Consider the following 17,912-nt stretch of genomic DNA (forward strand, 5'->3'; position numbering starts at 1 on the left):
ACTGTATTATATCATATATAAAAAAATCTGTAGGTAAAAACAGCATTAGAAAAGTGGAGGAACTAGATAACAGCAGTGCCTGCCCTGTACCCATTCCCCTGTGAAACATTTTAGTTTTATCCCAGTATACGTAAGCGGGCAGTGCCAGGCTAGTATGCAGTGGTCACCGTTCAGAAAAAGTATTTCTTAAACTCAAAAAGAAAATGTGTAATCTCGCCAGACTTAATTGAGGTGCAATACTCAAAAAAAACCTAACCCTTTTGAAAAGGTGTCCCCAAATACCTTTATTTATTAATAATAATAATAGTAATAATAATAATAATAATAATAATAATAATAATAATAATAATAATAATAATAATAATAATAATAATAATCCATACAGATATCAAGGTGCATTTTATTAGATGAAGATCCAATGATATACAGTCAACATCACCATCCTCCTTTACAAAAAGACATTAAAATTCAAACATTTTCAGTAAAAAAGTAGTATTGTACAGCCAATGTGGGGTACCAGAGAGAAAGCATGACATGACCTAAATCATATTCATTCATCATCGTATGGATCATAGATAAAACACAAAACATTAACACTATTTACAGTCTGTAACACGGAGGTTGACATGAATGGTAATCCTCTTGGTGAATACAGTTAATAGAATAGAATATATTCATATATTAAGATCTTTTTGTTTACAAAATCATAATGCATTATATATATAATCACAGAGAAAGGCTATCCACAACCTTGGCTTTCAGCTATACACACACCACCTTGTTTTACAACACTTTGCCAAAGGAAAAACAAGGTTTCTTTGTTTGGTCAATTTATTGTTGATGGGTGGGTTCTTTGGTTGTGCTGGATTTAATGTTTAAACCCCCAGGTTTGGATGTTGGAGAGCATTGAACACGACTTGCCATATACAGGGCGGCTTCTCGAGCAACAAGGCAACTAATTTTTACTTTTCTCAACCCGGATCGCATTTGCTTTAATGCCAGTGCAGGAGGATCTCACAGCTCAAGTAGAATGAGATTAGATGTTGTATTACAGCACAAAGGTGTCAATGCAACTCTTTAACACACAAAATGTTCTTTTTCAACAAAAAAAAAGTGATGAGGAGAACACTTGATTTTTACTTCATGCATGTGTAGACATTGCATTTCCACAGGATCGATGCAGCTGTTATGGATTTTCTCATTCGAATAGAACAGCAACACATCAAGCCCATTAAGTAGGATCCTGGCCTTAGCAAAAAGAAAAAGTTAGCATCAAGGTAACTGAGCAATGCTTCCCATTAACGTTACCATGGATATTTCCCAAGTGTCTTTAACTCGAAGTGCCCATGAGGCATGAGGAACATGAAGTGATCTGACTAGGCAAAATATGAAAATGGAAAATGATATAAAACTGGGGCCAAAATTTAGAAGATATTAAGTTGGTGCATTAAGGAACAACAGACTAATAAGTATTTAGTACATTGTTGCATAACGTTGCCCAGTAGTGTTATCATGTTTTGTGAGGACCAGCTGGAGAAGATCAGTGTAACAGCAGTTAAACGTCAGTCATCCCAGACTGAAAGAGAGCCTAATAGTGATAGGGATTACCATTTTATACATAATGCATCTACAGTACTCAACTCTGTGGTTGTGTATATACCTCGTAGCTTCAGAAAAAGTAACACTTCTTCTTTCTTTTGCTATTTGCATTTTCCCTCGGCCCATGAAACCAGCCATGCATGACCATTTGTTTGTCCGTTTCTTCAAGTCAAACTGTTATATTAGCACTAAAGAAGGAGCTGAGTGTTTGTCTTGCTGATCACCAGCTGCAGAGCATCATCACCTCTGCTCAAACCATCTACAACGGCAGAAAGATGCTCACAGTGCTTTGCAAAAAACCTTTGGGAAATCCCAGCCAAAGTTGTTCACCTGAGACACGCTTATGTTGTGTAATTCTATCTGGTCAAGTAACAAAGGTGGACGCAGCGGCGCATCCTGGCGACACCATACATACACGGGACAGATCGGCGTATCGCTTTACGCCGCTCGTTGTATCAAAGGATGAATTTTACTTTTTCTAAACAGGGGGAGCTGTTTTGCTGCTGCGAGGGCAAATTCCTGCCAGGCTTTAGGGACAAGCTGGTGGCTGTCTGCCTATCTGTTTCTCTCTCTCTCTCTTTCTGCCCACCCTGAGCTGCATTGCTGGCAATACACAGAGTGGATCCAGGCCAAAATCCATCATAGCCACTGCATAACTGGATCGGGATCTTCCTCTCACCACCGGGTGGAGTGAGTGGCCTGGTGGGCGGCAATCCCTGCAGCCACCCCCAATCTCCCTCCCTCCCACCTCCCTCTCTCCCTCTCTCCCACCCTCCCTCTCTCCCTCCCTCCCTCGCCACAACCCAACAACACCCATGTGCTCGGGCTTCTGTGCCAAGCCTCAGCACCAGGCCTCATCACTGGTACAGCTGGCACAGCCCAGGTCAGCTGTATTTGCTATAATCATCTTAAGTCATCTCATTGAAGCTGGGGACGGAGTGAATGCCCGTTAGCTCTTCATCCAATGCCAATGAACCATGCCAGGCCGGACCAACTGGCCTCCTGCTGGCTAAATTTACAGAGTGATTTTCCCAGCAAGTATGGAGGAAGGCTTGTCACTGTTTTTTAAAGAGCTATGGAATCGTGTTTCAGTAAAAACAACAAAAAAACTCAAAGAGACGTCATGTCTTGCCTGCCTGTCACCTAGTCCTGCTAGCTGCGTACAAGCCTGCCTAGTCTGTCTCTCTGTCAAGCTGGGATGTCTGGGACCTTGATGTGTGTGTGTGTGTGTGTGTGTGTGTGTGTGTGTGTGTGTGTGTGTGTGTGTGTGTGTGTGTGTGTGTGTGTGTGTGTGCCATTGTGCATGCGTGCGTGCGTGTGTGTGTATTTGAGTGTGTGTACATCAAGCGGTGTGGTCGGGAGGGGACGGGCAGAGAGTTACAGAGGTTAATGGTAAATCAGCCAAACCAAAGTCAGACACTCACCCACCAAAAACACAACCCCCCTCCCTCCCTCCCTCGCTGCCTCCCTCCATTTGTCCAGTCAACCAGCCCATACCCTCCCCTCCCCTCTGCGGCGGCGGTGTCCCAGCTGCTCATCTGTCAGTCCCAGCCGTTGTCCTTGATCATGTGGGCTAGCTCGATGATGAACTTGCCCTCTTTATACTTCTGGCTGCTCTCAAAGGCATGCTCCTGGAGGGCGTGGCAGAGAGACAGGAGACACGGCATTACATTCAACGCTCAGATGGACAGTGAATAACCAACATGTTTATGCATTTGACAAACAGCAGGAAAAGGGTACACATTATTAGCAGCATTACAACAACAAAAAAAGACCTGCTCATGCCAGTGGCTCCAGCTGTATAGGAAAATCCTTGACTCAGTCCTGGCCTCACTGTCTCTGCTACTGGTTATGTAACTGTCAGTCACTAAACACTGCAGAGGAGCCTGCAGGACCCAAACTCTGACCGGACTGGATATTTACACCTTGTGCTGGCAGTATAACGTGTCTGTCTGTAACCACTAAGGAACAACAACACCCTAAGAAGCTCAGAGGTTGAGCCTCACAATAGCCAACACACATTTAGAGTCAGCTCTCACTCTGCATGCTGTAACATGTGTCTCTACTGTTGGATCTGTAATCAATTCATAAGAAATGCCAGAACAAGAGTCTGTGCGTCAAGGAAGCTTATTAGCTGTGTAAATATGCTTAAAAAGCTAACTTTCCTTAATCTTAATGGTGAGTTAAGTGTTATTTCATTTAAAAAGATGTTAAGGTCAAGAGTGGAATGAGTTAGAAGTGTGTATGTTTTTGATTACAACAGATGTCTCTTGTCATGTGATCACGCTCAGCTGCGGCGGCTGCTCTTTGCTAATCCCACCTCAGCTTGTTCCACTTCCACCTCCCCGTCACCAAATTTGGATTGGATTTTTCTCTGGCCCCAGTTAGAGACAATGACAACAAGCAGTGCAAAAGCCAAGCCCCAAACTTAGAAAGGTCTCTTTGGGAAGGTTAAATCACCAAATACGTGCCTGTTTCTCTATGATGCATTTTGTATTTACACAAAAAAAGAAACACAGCCTTGACTCTGGGAATCATTTTGATTCTTTTTTTGGAAAACCTGTTCAATAACCTTTTCCCTTTTCCCAAAAACAGTGTCACAAAGGAAGGCTGATACAACTGTTCCTTTCACTGTGGATTGCCTCTCCCTTGTTTTGTCTTTTGGCTATTTCGGTTCGGAGCTGAAGAGCGTCATCAGATCCCTCAGTTTAGAAGTGCAGTAGGTCAAGTCTCCAAACAGGACTTTGACGACTGCAGAAAACCAATACAGCTGCATCGGATATTAATGTCAGCCCTCCATTAAGTCCTATCTAGTGTCCCTGTGCTTGTGAATGCATGTGACCTCTGTTTTCTCCACCTTGTGGGGTCCTAACAGGAATAGAAACAACCCAGAAAAGTATCTACTTTTGAAGTGGGTTCACCAGGTGTTCTCAAGGGGTTATAGGGTGAGTAGTGTGTGTGTGTGTGTGTGTGTGTGTGTGTGTGTGTGTGTGTGTGTGTGTGTGTGTGTTAACCCCCTAAGGATACACTCAGGTGCCCTTTAGTGTAAACTCTCACTTCCATGCTGACAGGGTGACAGCTGCACATGCTGCTTGGCTCTAATTGATATATGAAGACAGCTAACATGTGTGGATCCTGTTTGGTTCACCCTGACATGGGACCTTTAATACTACCTGTACTAAATACATCCTGTACATTTGCTTAGACATGCTGTATCACAGCTTTGCAAAGACCCCAACTGTTTAGCTTGAATATTAAGGTTTTTCAGTTCAGAAAAACTCACAAGAAGTTGCTCAAAGCTAAGTGCGTATTCTTTGTTGACCCAATGAGGAATCAATGTAATTAGAATAACCCTGTCGGTGCATCTACATGAGGTAAGCCTTAGGTGATCACGCACCGATTTCATACCTACTGCTGCTGTAAGTTTAGCAGTAGAATCAACAACTGAAACATTTTGTGCGATTTTTCTGAGCCCCTGCGCCAGTGTCGGGGGGCAACAGCAGTTTGTAAACATTGCCATAGAGTGAAATACAGAGAGATTTTTGTGGAGCTGATACGCTTAATCACCTTAGTGTCAACTAATTTGGCAATAGCTTGAACGTAACCAACATTCATATACGTATATATATATATACGTATATATATATATATATATATATATATATATATATATATATATACACACACACGAAAAAGTTACTGTAGCTTTAATAAAAACAAAGATGTATTCCTCTGGTTACCATCTGTTCTGGGAAATCAGTTTCATGATTAATTTAGGACAACTGCTCTGACCCTGAGAAGGAGAGGAGGTCCAAAATATAATTAGGGTGCAAACAAAATTAGGGGGCGCTATAATAACAACCACCCAGTTTGTCGTCCACCCAACCTTGGACTCATGTTTTTGCTAGCTGCTGTGCAGTGCATCACATCAGCCAAGGACACTTACATATTTCCAGCCCAGGGTCGTCTTGCAGTTCTCACAGTAGATATCTGCCACAGCATGCAGCCCCGTGAGCAGGACTCTCTCCTCCGCTGGCCCACACCCCACGTTCACCCTGAGAGAGAGGGAAATGGGTTTTTTTATAGAGCAAGGAAGCATGAGCAAAGACAGAGAGAGAGAGAGAGAGAGAGAGAGAGAGAGAGTGAGAGAGAGAGAGAGAAAAAGTTAGACGTTCATATTGTGCAAGTTGCTCAAGTTGCACGTACTGTACAATGTGCTTGGAGTGAGTCACTACCTCCCGCCTGCTCTCGCACAGTGCATATTGATAGGGCGCCGGGCCGCCGAGCATAGATTCAAGCAGCCTAATTTTCACACTCAATTCAGATGATAATGACAGCGCTCTGAGGCACAGATTGGCTCTGTCTACTGGGACTTCAAACACAAACACAACTACAATGTGGAACGACATGCATTATTAACCAGAGAGCATGTTAGATCGTTTGTCTCCTGTCTAAGTCTGGCATGCAAGACTTGTTTTTTCCCAAAGAGCCGACTGGAAAGCGTCACATGCGAACAATCGGGTTGAAATGCGTGTTAAGACAGAATACTCACACTGAGTTGAACAGGTAGGCTCTCCCTTGGCTGCCCTGGAACGACTGGGGAGACAAGATGAGACAAAGATGAAAAGGCTGAAACAAGAATCTACCCTTATAGTGTAATGACTTCATAAAATGTTAAAAGCATGGAATTATATTGCCATTGTGCTTCAGGAAAATAAGCCTTTCCTTATTTTAAAAAAGGCCAACGTGTTCTGATCTGAGACATGCTTTTACTTTAACAGAAGCTCTTATTTTGAAACCAGTTGAGAAAACTATTTTAATACCTGCTTTTATATGGTGCACAGTCTCCCAAAAACATCCCACAAGCTACCGACAACATCCCAGTTGGCCAATGCCTGAATAGCTTCACTCCTAAAAATGCACGGATTTTTTTACAGGCCTTTATTTCCCACAACACGAAAGCTGCCATTAAAGAGACGCATTACACAGATCTATGCAGTGCAGCTTTGTTACGGCCTTTGTGCACAGGTGAGCGGTGCATTCATAATATCCAATTCAGTAACCGGCTTATAACTATAATCCTCACACAGGCAATAGTGTGCCGGCGGCTGACACAGAGGTACAGGTGTTCAGCCTGTTGTTTATTTTTTATCATTCCTCATCTGTCTCTTATTTTAAAGAAACTTCAACGCATGCCCTTCTAATTGCTGATGACAATCGTAAATAATGTCCTGTAATATTTACTGTGCTACAAACTGAAAGAGACAAAAACTATACAGTTCATGGCTTCATGGTTTCTAAAGGGAAACTTCAGCTGAAATGAAACAAAACATTGAACTCCAGTCAGCTTTTCTCTTTCAGTCTGTTATAATGAGCCGCCTGAATGCAAGTCCTATCCTAACGGTTTCCAGGGGCAACCCCTGTGCTTTAAGATAAGATGAGTGAAGTCAATGGAGCAGAGAGCCGGTTTGGCCGCCGGTTACCTTGGAGATGAGCTCGTCGTGGTTGGCCAGGTGAGCTCGGCAGTGGATGCAGCTGTAGGTTCGGTGGCAGCTGGGCAGGTACGCCTGGAAGGTCTTGGAGCGCGTCATCCGGACCATGGGCGGGGTTGGCGGGCGGTGCAAGAAGGGACTGCCAGCCCAGGTCGGCTCACAGGGGAAGCACCGCAACACACAGGTGAGGGCCGTGGTGGGTGTGGGTTGGGAGGCGAACACCTGAGCACAGGGAGGATTGCAGAGGGTGGCTAATGGTTACATGGCTGTGTAACGGCTGCTTCCTCAAACTGGTGTTGTAAACTGAGCCACAGGTGTATAATTGCTGATGGGATTACTGCCTGCCCTCCAACTTGATGGTCTGTGAAACTCTCAAAAAGTTGTGATGTAACGAAACATCATGCATTATTCAAGAGACTGCGCTCCAGGCTGAGTCACTATAAACTTCACATTTTGGTTTCAAGCTGAAAACAACGAGGAAACTCTGCTGTAGGAGATGAGATTCAAACATGGTTATAAGGCTTTCACCAGATCCAACAAGAGGCCAAAATGAGTCCTAGCTGGTCGAGAGGACAGCCAACAAAGCAGGGGCAGACAAAAAATGGATGGGGTTACTTTTTTGATAAATAGCTTCTTCTAGCATCTTCATCCGCTTATCCAGGATTGGGTCGCAGAGGAGCCCAAACTTCCCTTTCCAGGGCCACATCAACCAGCTCTGACTGGGGGATTCCAAGGCTTTCTCATGTCAACAAGGAGTTATAATCTCTCCATCTAGTCCTGGGTCTTCCCCAAGGCCTCCTCCCAGCTGGTCGTGCCAAGAACACCTCCCTAGGGAGGCGCCCAGGGGGCATCCTTACCAAATGTCCAAACTACCTCTACTGGCTCCTTTCTACGCAAAGGAGCAGTGGCTCTACTCCGAGTCTCTCATGGATGACTGAGCTGAGATCTCTAAGAGAGACGCCAGCCACCCTCCTGAGAAAACACATTTTGGCCGCTTGTAACAACGATCTAGTTCTTTCAGTCAAGACCCAGCCTTCATGGCCATAGGTGAGGATAGGAATAAAGATTGACCGGTAGATTGAGAGCTTTGCCTTCCGGCACAACACTCCTTCCGTCACAATGGTGTAGAAAAAGGGGTAAAAAGTCACCCCCACTGCTCCAATGCTCCGGCCGTTTTCCAGTTCCATTGTCCACTCACTCGCGAACAAGACTCCTGAGGTACTTGAATTCCTTTACTTGGGGTGAGGACCCCCGGTTACCTGCCGAGAACCATGGCCTCAGATTTAGAGGTGCTGATCCTCATCCCAGTAGCTTCACACTCGGCTGCCAACCGATCTGTCTGCAAAGTGCTGATGGTCACAGACCAATGATGCCCTGAGGACCACATCATCTGCAAAAAGCAGTGATCACATCCTCAACCCACCAAACTACAACCCCTTCTACACACAAATACACTTCCAAATCCTGTCCATGAATATCACAAACTGATAATTGTGACTGATAATTAGCTTTGCTTCAGTAATTGCTAAACATTGCTAAATATGTAGCTATTAAGATGAGTTATCTATCCGTTGTTTCAGGACTAATTAGAAATTATTAGTTCCCTAAAGTTCTTAGCTAAGGAGATGACTGGCAGCAAAGTTATCATTTCTGCTGAGTGCATGTTAGCATGCTGTCAGAAGCATTTAGTTCAAAGCATGGCCTCACAGAGCTGCTAGCATGGCTGTAGACTAATGGTCTTGGTCTGAGCCACATTTTCTTGCCTCTCAAATATGAGGATTTGCAGTTTACTGTATATCATTCTTACTGAATATCTTTCGCTTTCTAACTGTTGCTAAGATCATTTTAGATGTCACTTTGGACTTTGCATTTTTCTGGCATTTTATAGACCAAACAATCAACTAATTAATTAAGAAATGACATGTCAGAAAACTGTTATGAAAATAATAATTTGTTGTCGCTGTCATCTGTGGTCAAACCATTATGCCCAAACTCCACTTCAGTGCAGGACACACAAGCAGCAGAGCTAGATCACTATCTGCGTTTAAATCTACGAGGCTTCATTTATAATCTGCTTAGCCTAGTACAACTGCGAGGATCGTGCTCTGCTTGCTCTGGGATATCCAAATAAACCAAGTGCCTTAAAATACTTCTGTGAGCTGGCCTGGGAACCTTCCCAAAAAACTTGGGGGCCAGGAGTATGTTTAGATCTACTGTACAGGAGAAACAAAATGGTTCAAGGGGGACCTGTGCTCTCCACCTTGTGGAGCAGTTACAATATTTGTGGTTTTATTGCTAAATGCAACTTTAATTATGAATTCAGCACTGAGGCTCAGACAAAAATCTAATTTAGTTTTATTCCCCGGTGTCTCACTAAATCACGATAGGCTAATTGTATTGTCTACCTGCATTTTCAGCTACGTTTCCTATCCTACTATAAATCCTAATGTTTTTAATTACGTTTCTTACCTAATAAAACTAATATTTTCTACAGGACTTTGACTCTATTTGATTATGTGATAACTTCGCTAACTTTGGGTTTAACGAGTGATTTCATCACCTTCACATGATGACGCCCCATTCTGTCTCCTCTCCTTCCTGTCTGTCTTTACTGAACCATCTGGAAAAACTAATAAAATACTGAATGGGAGCAGGAGGCCTCTGTCACTTGAGGACAAACAAGAGAGGGAGGCCGCTTTACTTTACTGCTCTGCAATATGATTGTTTTTAGTGTAGGACAGAGGCTGATAAAGGCTCCAGTGCCTGATGGGAATGACTGAGGGGTGGGGGGGTATACATAAATCAGGCAGAGAGACTTGCCCTTGTTTTCCCTCCGCTGACACGGTGCCAGCGGCGTAGGATTGGGGCACAAAGACACGCTCAGTACAGTTGTCAGAGTTGACCCCTGACACAAACACACACACACACACACACACACACACACACACACACACACACACACACACACACACACACACACACACACACACACACACACACACACACACACACACACACACACACACACACACACACACACACACACACACACACACACACACACACACACACACACACACACACACGGATTGGTGTTTAACCCAAGGCTTGTTTTATCGTACCGGTCAATTCAGGAATGAGGACAAGGAAGAAGTTAAGTCATCTGAGGTTTGTTCAAAATATTAAGTCCTGTCATGCAGAATTGACACATAGACATATTGTTTATCCAATTAGAGTCATTTGCCTCTTGATCCTGTAATATTTGGCTGAGATGTTATCTTGTTTGTTTTTTATTTTTTATTATTTGAAATGTTGTATGAACTGAACAATTATTCAATTAATCCTCTCTTAAATCAGTTTTGGTCCAAGCTGCCTGATTATAGCTCAGCAATAAGGTATATTAGGTATTGTAGGTAATCTAGGAATGTAAGCACCAATCTTAAGCTTCCCATTTAATTACATCAAATTTAAGCTACTTCTTCTAAGCCTCGACCGTTGCACTAAGTGCAAGTCATTCAGTATAACAGTTGCAGCTACATGTCTACAATGTGAGTGCATGGATGGGGAATCCGTACATAAAAGCTGTCATGTTTACTCTAACCATCTGCCGCAGAAGATGCTCTGTGGGATGCCGTAGCATTTAACTAATGTATATGGCATTGTAATGTCATTACTAAATATAGACATTAAACGGTAGTGACGGATCATAGTGTAGCACTGTAGCAGCATGTTACACATATGAGTGGGGTGAGTTGTGCCAGGGGGGATGTAGTGCCACCACTTGTTTCAAGAAAACCATAGAAAAATTGGTCATGTGACCACATATTTTTGAAGAGCCATCCATTTGACTCATCTTGTAAAGAAGGGAGACACATGGAATGAGATGTAAGCACATTTAAGCTCAAGCTGTTTTTTTGCCCTTCAAAGTAAAATTTCTATGATCAAGGTTTTTTTGATTATTGTGTCTGAACAATTATAGATACGTTTGAAAACATTTGACACGTTTTGGTGCTTTAGTATGCTACACTATGAGTCTATACAGTTAGCACGATGGTAACCCTAAACTGCTGCATCATGCTAGTTTTTCCAAAATGCTGGGGTTGGGGTGATTTGTGCCAAAGGGCCTGGGGTTATTTGTGCCAGTGGCATGGTTGTACATGCTGGTCACCAAAAATAAAGTGATTGTGTACAGTAGATCAGAAAAGACTGACATAATTGATGAGAGTTCAGATGGCCAGAATGATGATGATTATGATGATGGTGAAAAGTATCTGTCTGCTGGTTACTTTCTCAGTGACCTTTCCAGGTAAAACCACCTAGACCTGCTAGTCCTTGTTTAAGAAAATGTACCTTCAATCTTTGTAAAATATTTACTTTAAATAAACTGAGTAATTTTCTAATGGATTTGTCTTGCTTGTATATAGCATTACAGTTTATGAGATATATATCAATTGCACAATTTACCCCAACATATTCTCGCTAAAGACACAACTTACCCCACACCAAGGTCAAGTAGTGCCAAAAGACCACTTTTTTTCCGAAAGCTATATTTCTTGTTTATTTCAGATCCAAAGTTATTGTTGCCAGGGATGCACCACATCCTGAAATATACGTACATATTTTAGTTGGAGACATTACTGTCAAGGCCTCACTTTAAAGGGGACATATTATGCAAAAACTCGGGTTTAAATGTATATTTCCGAGGTCTACTAGAAAAGGTTTTAATGGTTTATTGTTCAAAAAACCCACTAGTTTTCTACCATTACCCATTTCTTCATCGCCTTTTCCAGCCTCTTCTGCTCTCTATCTCAAAAGGTTGGTTTTGACATCTACACCCCTTCGCAAAAATCCTAGTCTGCTCTGACTGGTCAGATCTACATGGGCATGCATGCACTGCCCTGCTCATTTACTCTATACCAGGGGTCACCAACCTTGTTGAACTTGAGGGCTACTTCATGGGTACTGAGTCATACGAAGGGCACCCAGTTTGATACACTCTTCTGAAATAACAAATTTGCTCAGTTTGCCTTTAGTTATATCTTATTATTAATGATTAGTGATACTCATCTATGTGAAGACACTGATCATGTTAAAGATTTCTCACAATGAGTATCAACAATGACGGGAATGTGGGAAACAGCTTATTATGCTATTTTTAGAACAGGCCTGCGGGCGCCTCATATGGTCCTTGCGGGCTACCTGGTGCCCGCGGGCACTGTGTTGGTGACCCCTGCTCTATACCAACCTATATGGGCATGGCACACGCCCAGCTGTCAGTTTTGTTTACTTTTGGCCAATGCAGCATGGAGATCGATGTTACCATGTTTAGCTTCATTTCTACAGCAAATGTCAGCACACTTACCATTTCTAAACCAAAAGCTTTACAACTGAACCTGGTCAGGCAGGAGTCTGAGCTGAAAACTGTGAAAATTGCATCAAGATTTCTGGTTTCCCTGACATTATCGTCAGGTAAATACAGTTTAAATGTGTCACAGTCAATAACAGAATATAAGCTAAGTATTTATGCAAAAACCTCCTAACTTGTAACATACAACGTTTTATGTGTGTCTCTACAGGTTAAATTGGAGAATGATCTACAACCCAGTGGAGTGAAAAAGCTTTGGTTGTGAAGCCATGATGAGGTAACATGTAAACATGTACAGTAATGAGGCAGGAAAGGAATGTATCATGTCAAGATTCACTGGAAAGGCATTATCTTTTGTAAAAAAAAAAGTATAGAAATAATTAGCCAGAGCTGCAAATTATCTGACACCCTATCAATATCTAATAGATAATGTATCATTTGTATTGTGATCACTCATTTATAATAAAGTTTTACTTTTAATAAAAAATGTTATTGTGTTGCTAACTGTCACTGTTTGCTTCGTGTAGTAAAGGATTACTTGAAACTCACATTTTCATAGTCAGGATGTTGGACTAGTTTTCTGACCGATCTACATGCATTGACTTATACGATTTTTAATTCAACCCTTTATCTCTCTGAAAATTTCTTATAAAACAGTATCATTACATTTTAAAAAGACCAAAACCATACTTAAAAATAAAGCAGTTTATTCATAGCCAGTGAAATGGAAATATAAAGTGTACATATCAAACAGAAGCAAAGCCATAACTTGTATGTAACTGTCCAGTTGTTGCTGGTGGGCCCTGAAGAAGACCACCTGTCCCACCCAGTGAACAGTCTCCTCTGATGGAACAGATAGTGTGGTCCGTCAGGTCACTCATATCTGTAAAACATGACACATTCAATGTTATATCATGTAGCCTATAGCTGACATATCATACATCTGTAGTTATGGCAAAGCTACTAACTAATGAAAATATATTTTTTCTTCGATTATTAAATAAGATAGGCTAGTACTAATAGATTCAGTATAGCCCTTGCTCAAGAAGCAACGAGTTCTGAGTGATACTGTGTGCTTTTTGAAATATGGACAGGAAACAAACAGCAGCAGAGGCAACTTACAGTAGGCTATTCTTCCTGTCTATTATAGTGTACATAAACACTGGAGATGTAATAGGCCTACTGATGCATGTACCACAACTGCTTGCATAACTACACACTGTCAACAACAAACAAATACTATTCAGTTTCCAACACACCATACAGTTTCCCCGTCTGTTTTTCACACAGGAGCTGTCACGGACAGACTCACAGATCTAAACGTTAGCATAAAGCTAACGATTAAGCTAGCGGACGCTAACGCTAACTACTTAACCCAGCGGCATCTCGTTTCAGTCGGCGTTGGTTATTATAGGAGGGATAAATTAAAGCACATTATACACATTGAACTCATAAACGGACAGATTTGTTTCTAAATAGGACTACTTACGTTTCCAGAGGAGAGATGGTGTCTCTCAGTCTTCCAGGCACAATCTCCTCCACACTCCAGTATAACGGCAGATCAAACTAGATTGCCAACCTTTGCTGGGCATAGCCTAACAAAAAATGAAGTAAATCCATTCAGCCCTAGTCTGCTTCGAGGCTGGGGTGTGATGGTAGCTTGAGGATGAGCTAACACTGCAGCTTGCTTCTGCTCTGTTGTTGCATTAGCAGGTGCAGTTCCAGGTGTGTGTGGTTACCAATGGGGCGTCTTGATTTGCCAGTCAACTGCCGAGTTTCTGGCGAGCTTTCCCGTGGGAGTATTTATGTTAATGAAAACCGACCAATTTCGTCATCAGTCGGTGTTTTTTGGAACAGACCTTCAAATCCCCCCTTTTTCGAAATAAGCATCCCAGAAGAAACTGACATATTTGTCTTTTTGAAGCTTGTGTGTGCTGGTAGGGACCCCAATAACCTAAAAAGTGTGCCCAAACACCGGCAATGTTTGGTTTTTCATAATATGTCCCCTTTAAAGTCACTTTGAGTAAAAAGTGGCACAACTCACACGAGTCTCCCCTACTTGTGATTGAAAATACAACCATTAGTTCCTCCATCTCAGTTGTAGCGTCTTGCTGTTATCTTGGCAAGCTGCATATTTCTAGGGTTTTATGGAATGTTCGTCGGACAAAACAAGACATTTGAAAACCGTGGCAACTCGTGACAAGCCCTTATTGAATCTTTGTCCACATTTTATAGACCAAAAATGGACCGATTAAGAGAGAAAATTATAAGCAAAGGAACTGATGATCAAAACGTGTGTCAGTCGCAGCCCCATGTTATTGTTTTTAATTTTGCAGGCATAAAATCAACTCATCTGGACACGATATTTCTTTGACACATGACATGCAGCCCAACATGATGCCAAAACCAAAAGGGTCTTTTGGTTGATTTCTGACACACTTTTCTGAAAAAACTTGATGAGGAAAGTAGGGAAGGAAAGGGCATTAGAGAAATATTCAAAAGACAGCAGGTTCAGATAAAACAGTTGAAGTCTGGACTGTGGGGCTGTCTGGCATTTTAGAATAATCAGGACGACAATCATCTTGGTGGGTGGACATGCTTGAAAATCGTTCTGCAAGGAATCATTGTTTGTGAGGGAAGAGGATGCTGATGCGCAGCAAAAGGCTGACACAGACAGAACAGTCAATCCAGGGCTGGACAAACATCGAAAAAACACAAAAATAACTATTTTACAGCCAAAAAAGTGCACAATGAACAGATGACGAGAGGGACTGATCACAGGAGTCCAGACGGCCTCCAAAAACATTTCCAAAACTGACACCTCGGGACGAAGACTGTCCGCATAACTGTCACTGTGGCTCTCGCCCTGTTTTGTATACATATTTTCTCTGCTGCCACTCAAGGTCTGTTCACCAGTTGTGCCGTGGGTTGTTTGAGGTCACTGAGCTTTCAATCCTGGTCATTTCTGGGTGTCATCACAATGGGCTACGAGCCGCGAGTCCCAGCAGCCAAAAAGGGCCCTTGTATCCCAACAAAAAAACCTTTGTTATGTAACCCACTGATGCTGCCGCTGCTGATGTTGTATCTGACAGTGAAGGAGAGAGCAGGGGAAAGGCAGAGGCGGTGGAGGAGATACGGGGGGTAGGATGGTGTGTGTGTGTGTGTGTGTGTGGTGGGGGGGGAGGGTCAGACAGGGACAGGGAGATGGTGAGATGAGCAGAGGAAGGAAAACAAGGGAAGACGAAGCGGTGTGTGGATGAGATGCGTGTACTTTCCTGCCCACGAGTGGCACCGACACCATTGCTGTACTTCATACTCTCATCCTGCTCTCCATTCACCCAGGCCAACAGCATACAGCATCATGACATCAGTGACTGGAGGAGGAGAAGATAAACTCAGCTCTCCTCCAATCCCCCATATCGAATCTCACAGATGAAGCGATGCTCCTGCATCCCAGGTGTGTGTGTGTGTGTGTGTGTGTGTGTGTGTGTGTGTGTGTATCGTTACTGTTGTTTGATCTGAACCTCTCTCTGTATATGCACTATGAACTGTAGACTTGAGACTATCCTGCTTGTTCACATTCTGCGCGGCTATCAGATGATGATAAAGAGTGATAGCTGTTGTCTAAAGTGACAAAAAGGAGTCTCAGACCTGTGAAACACATTGTACACATCCTATGTTTATGTTCACAAGGCCTGTCTGTGAAGGATCACCTTTCATGGCCTCTCTGAACACCATGTTTCGATCCCTGTGTATCGCCCCTCACATGATCAATAAGTATCTTTGTGTAAACTAATGACAATAGATCACGAACAGGGCTAATGTTGGGACTTGAAAAAAGAATTCTTAAACTGAGTGTCCATATAGACTCACGTGGACTTTGTTTAGTATATATTTTTCTTTTTTTTGGGGGGGGGGGGGGGGCGGAGGGGCCGCATTTTAACATGATGTAGCTGACTTGTATGGGAGGGTATGACAGTAGGGCCCATCACCTGGAGTAACACACCAGTAAGTAAGTACACCACAAAGGGAAGGATTAAGGTGTGTGTGTGTGTGTGTGTGTGTGTGTGTGTGTGTGTGTGTGTGTGTGTGTGTGTGTGTGTGTGTGTGTGTGTGTGTGTGTGTGTGTGTGTGTGTGTGTGTGTGTGTGTGTGTGTGTGTGTGTGTGTGTGTGATTATTGCAATGAATCAGGCCGCACTTGATCTGGTCAGAACTTTAGCCACCACATGGGACACGGGGATGCCTCCTCAGCTCAGCAATGCTGATGCACGCTCACACATGCACGCGCGCCAGACACACACACGCACGCACACACGCACACACACACACACACACACACACACACACACTGTAAAAGCTTTAACATCTGCGATAAATTGGACAGACAAGTCGATGAGAATCAGGTGACGTGATCAGACTATCCGATCACATGAGCTCATTACTTGATAACCCGCATTGATCACCACCGCTGACGTGCAGCCCATACATCATGGCCAAGCGCGCGCACGGGGGGGTGATGGCGCATACGTGCAGGACAGCCACCACAAACAGCATGTGTCCTAATAATAACCACTAGATAATACAGCACCACTGCAGAGTGGACACTCAGCATCCCATTCACTAAGGAAACATAAGTCTAAGGCATTTTTTTTTAAAGTGACTATCATGTTATTCATGTTGGCAGTACACGAAAACAATAAACTTGCCTTTTTTAATTTTCAATTATAGCATGTTGACTTGCAATATGGGCTAAAAGTTGCCTTGGTAAGAAAGTAGGCCTATTGGACAGGATGTATAACACTAGGCTATGTCAAAACAGAAATCAGCTTCAGTATGATAACAGTGCGTAACAACAACAAATGCACCACGGTGGAAAATAACGCAGAGGAAAAATCATTTTACCTTTGAGGGGAAGAAAAAACTGAACTCCACGTAGCCTAGAAAATGTCGCACCTCCTCGTTTTCCTCGTAGAAGTGCCAATCCTAAACCCCCTTTCGCATTCTTTCCAAGGCAAATTTCCTCTTCTCTTCTGGCCCTGGTAAGTCCTGCAGAGACGCAATGTTTTGACGCGCAACGATGCCGAGCAGAGTTTAGAAGAGGCAGAGAGAGTGATGATGCAGCCAGCCGGGGCGAGAGGGTAACTGCCACACACTTCCGTGTTCGCGGGAAAACCGTCACATAAATAAGCGGCTTCTCTTATTGAATAGGACACAGTCAGTTTTTCCAGTTTTATTTCATATTATTTAATTGATGTTGTTTGATTTGACGTTTAGCAGAACTATTGAGAAACAGTGAAAGTATTTATTACCACGTCGCAATGTCAAAACAACGTTTCGCGCATGCTCAGTATTAGTTTACCGACAGAGGTATAACAATATAACTATATAGCCTGGATCTCGCTTAAGACACATCCTACTAGCATGTATTTATCTGTTTTGAATTCCATATTCATTA

General features: G+C 42.9%; 1 protein-coding gene across 1 annotated transcript; it reads right to left on the minus strand.

Annotated features, from left to right (window-relative positions):
• Positions 1-3,112: 3,112 nt before the first annotated feature.
• On the minus strand, positions 3,113-17,492 carry ypel2b (yippee-like 2b). Its single transcript, XM_080025006.1, has 5 exons — positions 17,360-17,492; positions 7,083-7,313; positions 6,152-6,195; positions 5,546-5,654; positions 3,113-3,230 (listed from the first exon to the last, which is right to left on the minus strand). The coding sequence occupies exons 2-5, from the start codon at positions 7,197-7,199 to the stop codon at positions 3,141-3,143; spliced, it is 360 nt and encodes a 119-aa protein (XP_079881132.1). The 5' UTR covers positions 7,200-7,313; positions 17,360-17,492; the 3' UTR covers positions 3,113-3,140.
• Positions 17,493-17,912: the final 420 nt, after the last annotated feature.

Source organism: Ammodytes marinus, assembly GCF_949987685.1.
Source record: "Ammodytes marinus genome assembly, chromosome: 3".
Lineage (NCBI taxonomy): Eukaryota > Metazoa > Chordata > Actinopteri > Uranoscopiformes > Ammodytidae > Ammodytes > Ammodytes marinus.

Bases quoted from the DNA above. Each gene is read 5' to 3' on its own strand.
- ypel2b (XM_080025006.1), bottom strand. From the start codon at position 7,199: ATGGTCCGGATGACGCGCTCCAAGACCTTCCAGGCGTACCTGCCCAGC. The intron at 6,196-7,082 runs GTAACCGGCGGC...TTGTCTCCCCAG, and splicing joins ACGACGAGCTCATCTCCAAG to TCGTTCCAGGGCAGCCAAGG. The intron at 3,231-5,545 runs GTAAGTGTCCTT...CACGCCCTCCAG, and splicing joins CGACCCTGGGCTGGAAATAT to GAGCATGCCTTTGAGAGCAG.